The sequence below is a fragment of the Salvia splendens genome, unplaced genomic scaffold (genome assembly GCF_004379255.2).
Source record: "Salvia splendens isolate huo1 unplaced genomic scaffold, SspV2 ctg514, whole genome shotgun sequence".
Taxonomy (NCBI): domain Eukaryota; kingdom Viridiplantae; phylum Streptophyta; class Magnoliopsida; order Lamiales; family Lamiaceae; genus Salvia; species Salvia splendens.
Genome location: NW_024599170.1, coordinates 4,012 through 14,480, shown reverse-complemented (window position 1 = coordinate 14,480; position 10,469 = coordinate 4,012). Strand labels below are relative to the sequence as shown.

The 10,469-nt window shown below is 35.7% G+C and overlaps 1 protein-coding gene across 1 annotated transcript; it reads right to left on the bottom strand.

The window, feature by feature from the left end:
• Nucleotides 1-424: 424 nt before the first annotated feature.
• Nucleotides 425-4,991, bottom strand: LOC121790430 (nucleobase-ascorbate transporter 12-like). The gene is made up of 10 exons (XM_042188652.1): nucleotides 4,189-4,991; nucleotides 3,819-3,916; nucleotides 3,562-3,732; nucleotides 2,793-2,893; nucleotides 2,569-2,704; nucleotides 2,420-2,470; nucleotides 2,038-2,325; nucleotides 1,367-1,601; nucleotides 981-1,267; nucleotides 425-890 (listed from the first exon to the last, which is right to left on the bottom strand). Exons 1-10 carry the CDS (start codon nucleotides 4,712-4,714, stop codon nucleotides 669-671), a joined length of 2,115 nt encoding a protein of 704 aa, XP_042044586.1. The 5' UTR covers nucleotides 4,715-4,991; the 3' UTR covers nucleotides 425-668.
• Nucleotides 4,992-10,469: the final 5,478 nt, after the last annotated feature.

Sequence of the window (10,469 nt, the reverse complement as noted above, 5' to 3'; positions counted from 1 at the left end):
GGAGTAGTACTATTTTATTTTAGCCGCCATGTTAGAGTTTATACATTCAAATTCAATAGTATGTACATAAATACATAATTACAAACATGCAAACACACACTGACACCTTCTCTCTAATATACACATTGTGTATTTCCCTTTAATAGACAGAAAAGGAAAATTAATTTTCTTTTAGCTAATAGTTTCAAAATTTTAAAAGATTAAAAGTACGCATTCACCTCATCGAGATTGTATATTTTTGTAAAATTCATATACTACATGAAACATCTTTGTGAAATTCCTATTAATCCAAATTGGACTCTTAAACACACACAATAAATACAAATGAAGCAACCAAATTCTCAAAATATTAGGCGAATGTCCAATCTTTAGTTCAAAATACACATGCATGTTTTACAATTATAACATTACAACATAGGATTGAAATCCCCCCCCCCCTACCCTAAATTCCCCAAAAAAACAGCAAAAATAAAAAGATGAAAGAATCTGCAATATACACAACCTGAATCCCTCATCTCTGCAAGAGCTGATGCTCCCACACAATCCAACCGTCCTCAAAGAATCATTCTATAACTGCAAAATACCAACTACCGATCAACGGCACCCGACAAAGATCGAATCTTTCCCGGCCAGCCCGAAAATCGAGCAATCCGTCACGACGATGTCTCTCAGAGGCCAACCCACTTCACCCATCTGAACATTCTGCTAACCCTAAACGGCAGCTCATAGTCTTTACACACGGCAGGTTCCCTTCTCGCGGCCTCGGGTTCCGACCACACATACACCCCTCGCTCCTGTCGGCTCCCAGGCACCGTGTTGTCTAGAATGAGGGCGAGGAGGAAAGCGATCACCATGTGCAGCGACAGCAGCGTGTTCAGAACATAGTTTAGCTGCCACACGACGCGAACTCAGTGTAAACACGATGATTACGAGTAATTTTAAGCAAGGGATGGGGGAAGATGACAAAAAAAAACGTGTACCCCGGAAGATTTTGTTTGTATGGGACCGTGAGAAGCCACAATGTACGGCTGGAGGTAGCTTGGGACTGAGACGTTGGAGTTTGGAGAGATGCCGTACTGCTGAAAGTACGCCGGGATCGATAGGGAGAAGAACAAGGACAAGCCAACGATGATTATGTTTCTCGAACTCCCTGCTTCGCTGTATCTCAAGTTCGACAATCCCAGTGCAGTGAGCATCGCCCACATAAAGCACAAGAGAGCTGCAACGATGACTTGAGGTATTGATGCAATGAAACCCCCAACTTTACCTGTTGCACGCAACCACGAATGAGAGAACGTTCGTTCATAGACTGGAAAGACGAAGACGAGCATAAGATTATTTAGGTTTTATGCATTAGAAAGCATACCGATGAGGGATAGGGCAATCAATAAGCACGCGCCCAATTGGACTGCTTTGCGACTGCCCATTTTGGTTACAGCAATGGTGTGAACATTCTCTGTCAAAGTCGTTGAGCCGGTTCCTGTGCCCCACAGGCCAGCCAAGATGCTAGAGAGACCTTCGAGACCGATTCCCCGACTCAATACGCCTGCTGTCGGAGGTCTAGAAGCCACCAACAATGATGATGCATGATATGAACCAACCTGGGAATTGGGAAAACAATCAAATCTGAAAAAACTAGATCTTATATAAACTTTCTAAAATATGAGAGTCTAAATAAGGAGATAAGTCCTAGAAAGATCTATAAACAATGTCTGTAAGCAAGAATCTAGCATACGGATACGTATAAAAGTTTGACTACATATAAAAACATAATTGTACTAACTTTATGAAGATCGATCACAGACATGCCACTTCTTTATCTCGTCTCGAATGCAAAAAAGAAACAAAATCCTCACATGAATCGAAGCAGATATAAACAGATGCTGTAATCGCCTTCTCAAAAAACAGACGGAGCAAATCAAACTAACCATATATTGCAGTGGATGAAAATAACACAATTTGTTGGGATGGGGCTATAATCGCAAATGGGCGTACATGGTAACAACATAAAATCAAGAGAAAACAGAGCAGACTTACAGAATCAACTGATGAAATTATAGACACCACACACATGACGAGGGCCATGTTCCAGTGAAAGACGGGTGTTCCCCACTGTAATGGGTAAGGAAACCGAAACCAAGGTGCAGATTTCAATGCTTGGGTGGTATCGACTCGACAACTTTTCATCCTTGAAACATGCCTCCTGCAGTGGTCCGATATTATATTTGAAGCTGGTATGTTTGCATCACAACCTTTGTAGTTATATACTCCAGACTCTGTCAGAAGGAAGGCTGTAGCCCATGTAATAAACAGACCGAGTGGAACCTGGGTTCACATATGCAGAAACTGGATTAAAACATTTTTTTGCTAAAAAATGTGGTGAAAATAGAATAGATAAGCAAAGGAATATACGATTTACCGCATAAATTAGGAATACGCGATGGCCCAAGATCGATACTTTACGGAGGTACTGCAAAAGAAGTAGCACATCACAAGAATTGCCATAGCATATGGAACAAAGGGGAAAGAACTTCAATGTAAGTAATTCAAACTCTAGTCAACACTTACAAGGGAAAACACAACAACTAATAATATCTGCACAGCACCAATCTCAATACACGTGCCAACCCTTGGGAAGCCGTAGCTGTAGAACGAGAGCCCAACAGCCGCAACTGTAGGGGCCACAACAACTGGGTTTATTAACCTGAAACGAAGAAAAAATGAACACGTCTGAGTTATTCGCATATGAAATCAAGATCACATCATGTAGCACACTCGAAAAAAGCATATACCTTACAAATATTGACATCAAACCACTATACCCCAAGAAGGCTTGAAATGCGGAACCAATAATTACAGCACCCTGTAGCTCCTTCATTATGTGCTTGAAATTCTGCCGTTTTGAACATTCACTCATTAGGAAAGTACAGCACAACAGATCAGATTGTCAAAATTGTACTAGTTTCAGACAATGATTTGACATAACATTTCAGCACCTACAAATGTTAAGTCAGTTTTATTGCAAAATATAGTACAGATAGCTCCACTATTTCATTTGACAAAGTCTCATTACTTCTGTCTTTTTTAGGGGAAATTCAGCTTAAAGGTACTTGATCTACAATCATAACCTAGAAGACTTTGTTATGTTAATGCCTAGGCAGTACCTTCTCTCAAAAACATCAAGCACTTCTCAACTCTTAAGACAGAAAAAATATAAGTTCTGCTAATTCGAAATTGACAATCTCCAAGTACAAATATCGAGCAGAAACATCTCCCTTTGTATTATTAGTAACATAAGGAGTTTATACTTATGAAAATCTACTTGATCCTTCTCATGTACCCTATAATATTTTTAGCTTCTAAGAGGAGTACATTAGTTGCAAATCTAGCAAACAAAGCTATAAGATACCTGAAAATGTGAATTTAACAATATTATCATGTTTGTGTAGTGTGAGCGATATTTAGACAGAGAACTTCAGAAAATTCCTTTTTATCTACCAAAAGAATAAACTAGAAAGAAAAGGAGCTTGAGAAATAAGCAACCAAGCCCAAAATACATACATTTCCATTAAGCCCCAAAAATTCAGGAGAGTTGATAATCGCAAGTGCAGGAGCGAGATAAACGAATGAAGGGCCCTGTATCAATGGCAATCTCGAGCCAAACGATATATGTAAAAGCGTTGTCACTCCTGATATGAATAGCACTGTGGAGACTATATTAGCCGTATCTTCCTACACAAAAGACCACAATTAGTTCAGCCATCTGAAAAACATAAATTCAAGTAAAACAAACTATGAAATGAACTATAAGTGCTCACATGGCTTCCACCCATCGCCGGAACCAAGACAAGCGGGATAAGTATCAACGAACCCAACATAGAAAGAAAATGCTGAAATCCATAGAGCCCAATGGGAACTGAAGTAACAAGAAACCAGCAGAGAGATTATTATTTTTCAAACAGTAATCACATAAATACTGCCAATAGGCAACAGATTATACACACTAATTTTCATCTCTACTTGAACTCCAATGATTAGAGGTCGAATTAAGCTCAAAGTCATCAAGATTGAATCCTTTTGGCATGATCAATCAATTCATCATCCTAATTGGTCACCAGAGCATCGAATATTCCATTTTAGCATGAAAAATATAAGTATTCAAAAACCCTAGATTGAGAGCTCACTCACCAAGACCAGGAGAATCTCTCAACTCATACTTCATATGCGACTGCCTCGATATAAAACCATCATCATCCAACACCGACTGCGGCAGCACATCCGCCTCCTCATTTCTTACCGCCCTCCGGCTTCCCTCCCCCGCCGCCGCCGCCGCCGTCTGCCCATTCGCCCCCAAATTTTTTCCCCCATCCGAATCCCTCCGCTTCCTCACCGGCGGCGCAAGCTCCTTCTCCCTCTCCTTCCGCTCCTTATCCTTCTCCTCCTTCGCCCTATCCTTGGCAGCAGCAGCCTCCCCGTTCGGAGCAGGCCGCGGCCGCCCCGCCTCTAGGTCGAGGCTCGAATTCGGCGGCTTCGGCCTCGCCTGCGGCGGCTCCGGCGGAGGAATGGCGGAAATTTGGCCGGAATCGCTGGAATTGGTCTCGCCGGAGAATTTAGGGCGGAATCCGGTGCGTTTCGCCCATGAAGAGGGCGGCATTGCGGCGGAATCCGGCCCCGGCGGTGGCGGTGGCCGCTTGTTGGGGTCCGAGCTCGCCATTGATTGATTGAGAGAGAGAGAGAGAGAGAGAGAGAGAGAGAGCTAGCAAGCTACAAATGCATAGCGGCTTAATTGAGAAACAGAGCACATAAAATTGGGGGGAGAAAGAGGGGAAATGGGGAGTAGATCTGCGGAGATGGTTAGGGTTTTAGAGTGAGGGAGGGAAAGAAAGATCTGTAGCTTTGAAGTGCAGAGAGAGATGGAGTGTGTGTGGTGAGTGTGTGAGAGAGAAAGAGATGGGACAACCGCGTTTACTGTGTATATCCTTTCTCTCTCATCTTCTCCTTCAAATCTATCCGAATAAAGAATATTTATCATTTTATATTATGGACAATATTTTTTTTATAATTTTCCATTTTTATACAGTATTGATGAAGTAGATAACGATTAATAATATTTCTAAATAAAATATGATGATGATGATATACTGCCACGAGCCCACGATCTTAAGAGCATCTCTCGTGGTCGGCTAACGAATGACTTGCCGATTTTTGGCGCTCGTCGAACGGCTCGCCGAACTATTGCAGCCGACGAGCGCCAAATCGGTGAGAATTTCGGCGAGGGAACGCCGATTCCCTGGCGCTCGCCGATTCTCTCGCTGATCGGCTCGCCGCTATTGCAGCCTCCCGATCGGCGAGGAACCGGCGAGCCAAATTTTTTTTTTAATTTTTGAAACACTATATATACACGCTTTGCACGACATTTTCATTCGAACCACTTGTTTTAACGAGCATTCTCTCTATCTTAATTTCTGTACAAGATCAACAACGAGAAATGAGTAACGCGAGTGGTAGTAGAAACTTTTTAAATAGTACGAATTGTAATGCATAATTAATAATATTAATTTAGGAGAAAAAAAATGTATTAAAAAATAGAAAATTTTTAAATAGTACGAATTGTAATGCATAATTAATAATATTAATTTAGGAGAAAAAAATGTATAAAAGAAGAGAGAGGGAAAAAAAGTTGTGGAAGTAATATTAGTAGGTCGTGGGATTCACGTCTTAAAATATAAAATTTAAAAGGTTTCTATTTGTAATGGATGGTCAAAAATAGAAATAGTTTATATTTTTTAATTGAGGAAGGTACTAGAATTTTGTGTTAAGTTTTAGAGATAAATTATTACAAAAATTTTAAAATTCGATCAAATTTGCTTATCTTGCTAAAAATCAGCTAGAAAAACTAAAAATTTTAGGTTAGTTAATAATTATTATATGGTGAAAATATTCGATAGTCTTCTTGTAGTATGATGTTTATATTTTTCAAACAAATGATATCATTTTATTTATTAATAATTGACATTTTATAACTCACTGTGACGTCCACGTGTAATATTTTTCGTTGTCGCATTAGATACGAGTTTGCCAAAAAAATTGGCATCGGATAATCAAGAATAAACAAAACTTTATAGTTTTAATGACTAATTTTTAAAATTATGAGAGAACTAAAATTTGATCAAATTTCATAATAATTAATATTATTTTATAAATATAACTTAATATGATAAATTATAAGTTGGCTGCATAATTTTAAGCATTTTTATACATTTTCTAAACGGGATTTTATGGGATTCGACATATATTATGCAGTTTACATTTTACTAATATTAATTTACTGTATTTTTCTATTATGATTAATAGTGCGTGGTGAATTCAAATTTTAATTACAAATCTAAATAAAATTTGCGTTTTATATGTATAGATTTATATCCCACTGTTTAGACTTTTGACTAAGAAACTCTACGTTATGAGTCTTCTAATCATTGTGGTTATTTATAATTTAATCAAGTTAAATATTCCGATAAAATAATAATACTACTACTACTAGATACGGCCAGTACATGGATAATGATTCATCTGCATATAATATATTAAATAAATGAAGGGAAAATATAATATTTATCTTATCATGTGTATTGGGGTATATTCCTGCACAAACCTGTCTCAAAAATCAGAGACTCATACTTTGAATTAATTTTTGTACTCCAAATTTTTTATTTTAGAATTTTTAATTTGTAGTACATGTTATTTTTAGGAACATTCATTAAGGGACAACAAATTCAATTAGGATGTATAAATGCTAACAAATAACTATACTAAAATTAATTGTTTGCAATTGGCCAGTGATAGTACCCCACACGACACAAAATAAGATAATAAGTCAACAAATATGGTTTCGTGGTTATGGGCCAATTATTATAATTGAACTTTCTACCTAACTAAATGGTATCCAATTCCATCAATGTTAAATCAACTTATAATTATTTACTATAGCTCAAAAACGATACTCCTGTATAGGGCTGTCAAAATGGATATCGGAAATTGGATACCCGATATCCGAACCCGAAATATAGGGTAATTGGATATCCAATACCTGATTTTTCGGGTTTCAAGATCGGGTTCGGGTATATGATTTTTGGATTATTGGGTATCGGGTAACCCGATATCCTATTTAAAAAATCAAATGTACTCTCGAAGTCCTTCACTCTTAAGTCACATTTACGGTTAAGATATGAATTGTGATGTTTATTATGGATGAATGATATGAATTTTTTATTTCTAATAATTTGTAGTTGTTTTTTTTATCATAAACTCGAACTACTTCAAGTTTGTATCAAATTTGAACTACAAGTTTGTATTTCTAAAATTTTGTAGTTAATTTTCTTAAAAAAATCTACAATCGGAACTGGATACCCGAAATCATTTTCGGATCGGGTATTAAATTTTTGGAAATTCGGGATCGGGTATCCGATTTGACAGACCATTTTAGACGAAATTAAATAACAATCTTAATCCAATTTACGTCGAGCATTTCCATAATAAATACTCCATTTGTTTTCCAAAAAAACAGACCTAAAAGAATGCAACATGAATTACAATAAAAATGTTAATAACTCTATGAATAGAGAAATAATCTTACCTTCGTGACAAGGATCAGGTTTTTTACGGTGGGTAGCACAATAATAAATCATAGATTTGTCACCGTTAAGAAGAACGCGATTTTTTTTGGTATCGGCATTGTTGAAAGCAGATGCAACGTTGACGATGACCAGTTACGAGAGAGACAACGATATGATGAGATAGAAAGAATCAGAGGATGAGCGATAAAAGGTACTTTTGGGGGTGTTCGTTTTGCAAGATTGTATCCAGGATTAATTTTGTAGTGTGTTTGGTTCATGAAATTCAACCCTATAACTCAATCATAGATGGATAATCATGAGATAATTAGTCATAGCTAACCCCATATGACTAAAATAATCGCACAACTCAATCCTAAATTGTATCTTGGTATTATTTTATCTTGCAAACCGAACACCACCTTGGTAGAAGAATTGTCGGTGTCGAAAGAACCTACATTGCCAAGGAAATTGTAGTGAGGTTGTCATCAATAAGTTGCATGAGAGAAAGAGATATATGCATACGGATAAATAAAGTGACGCAAGGCAAGATAGTATTAGTAATTGTCAAATGGAAATGAGGGTTAGAAACATATAAATTCGAACATAATTCTGCAAAGAGGGAAAAACATTTCGAATCTTTCAATACCCATGGCTCCCATAATGCCAAGATCCTTAGGAGTAGTTCTTTTTTAATGTAAGTAGGAAGCATGATAAATAAACGAACTAATTTTTATGCTCGTAAAACACTACAAAAATAAGATGGACAAAACACAACTTAGTTGGTAAGACGTTTTTTATACGATCAATAATAGAATCATTATAAGAAAATAAGAGATCATAACTAATCATCCTATTAAGGTAATAAACTATTGAAAATGTCTAAACAAAATGGAGAAGAATATACTTGAGAAAATAAGAAATCATTACCTATCATCCTTTTAAGATAAAAAAAACTATAAAAATGTGTAAATAAAATGGAGAAGAATGTACTTGAATAAAGGAGGGCATTTGCAGTTGTATGCCCTAAAAGGGTGATTTGAATGCAGTAGTGGAACTGAGCAAAAGGCTTATCTTTTCATTTTCACTCCTTTTCTTGTTTTTTTTAACTATTAAATTTTTATTTTTTTATTTTTATTCTTTTTTATGGTATCAATAGAAGTATGAGAAGTGGTGGTGCTAGGCTGCTAGCTGTATTTTACATGAAAAAAGTGGCCATTGCAAAAGCAACTACCCTTTTTGGCTTTGAAAAATCGACAATCACATAAAAGCCTCAATTTTTATGCTGCATGAATGATTATTGGTCAATTACACAAAATAAAAGCATCAATTACATTTGACCTACAAATTCAATTGTGATGCTTCAGTGTTTGTCACAAAATAAAATCAATTAATTAAAAGTTAAATCAACTTAAATATCAATCGAATTTAGTCTTAGATTTCATCACCGCAAATCAAGTATAAAGGTCTCCAATCAAATAACTATTCTTCCATTTTGTTGGCAATTTCTATTTTGGACAAATGCTATTCCACCTCACTTCACACGTCAAGTAATAGTACAAAATTCAGATTTAAACACAACATGTATTTTCTTATAAATACATCAACACAATAGTTTTTGGCCATATAACTTAGATTTACATTGCATACCAAACTAAACGTTACATAGTAGTCTAGATGTAATTAATTAATCATGCCTATATATAGGGAAGTCTTATCTAATCAAAGTTGTTGTTTTCATTCATATCTTATATTTTTAAACAATTGTAAATATTTTGATTATAGTACTATCTAGGGATGAGCAAAAAAACCGGAAACCAAATATCCGAACCGAACCAAACCGAAATTTTGAAATTCGGTTCGGTTATTTCGGTTTTTCGGTTCGGTTCGGTTCGGTTTTGAAAATACAAAAATTTCAGTTTTTCGGTTCGGTTCGGTTCGGTTCGGGCGAAGAAAAAAACCGAATAACCGAATTATATATATTCTATTAATTTAATATATTATATTATATATAATATATAGTATATTCTTTTAATAAATTCTACTATATTATATATTATATGTATTATTAATTTTATATTATATATAAATATTCTATTAGTATATATAAAATAAAATAAATTACACACACATATATATATATTAATATTATATTTATTTTTTCGGGTTTTCGGTTTTTTCAGTTTTGTTCGGGTTTTTCGGTTTTTTAAGTTCGGTTTTCGGTTTTTCGGTTTTTCGGGTTCGGTTCGGTTTGGATTTTGAACTAAAATCGGTGTTTCGGTTTTGGTTTGGTTTTGACAAAAAACCGAACCGAAACCCAAATGCACACCCCATTTATCCTTTATTAGGTACCCTTTTTAATTTAAACAAAATAAGAGCTTCCAAATTATTCAAGACTTAGTGTTTTTCCTTTTTACTGCTTATCTTATCCAATTTTCCTCTCTCTCGTGTTTTGCTGTCGCATAACATAACATGATGCCTAATGCAAGCTCAGTTACAACTTTTGCACAACAAGAAACATGCATTGAATTTTATTTGATAAGACACCAACTTGTTTCTTACTACTTCACACTCACCACTAATGGCGTCCCATCCCATCATTCATACTAGTATTTATACAAAATGAAAATCTAAAACTATGACGATCACATATATGTCACGTAGGATTAAGCCTCATGAATATTGTTTAAATAGTACTATAATATTGTGAATGTCACCTAGGATTAGCCTTCAATTATGAATATGCTTAATCCCATACAATATCAAACTAATTTAATATTTTGCAATTAAGTTAATCTCAAATAACCGAACCCCTTTCTAACATTAGTCACATTTAATTTGCGATGGTATATATGAATC

What these genes read in the sequence shown, in the direction of transcription:
- LOC121790430 (XM_042188652.1), bottom strand. Translation starts at nt 4,714, where the DNA reads ATGGCGAGCTCGGACCCCAACAAGCGGCCACCGCCACCGCCGGGGCCG. An exon ending in TTTTGGGGCTTAATGGAAAT is followed by an intron (nt 2,894 to 3,561) that starts GTATGTATTTTG and finishes TCAAAACGGCAG; the next exon opens with AATTTCAAGCACATAATGAA. An exon ending in TAATTTCATCAGTTGATTCT is followed by an intron (nt 1,602 to 2,037) that starts GTAAGTCTGCTC and finishes CCCAATTCCCAG; the next exon opens with GTTGGTTCATATCATGCATC.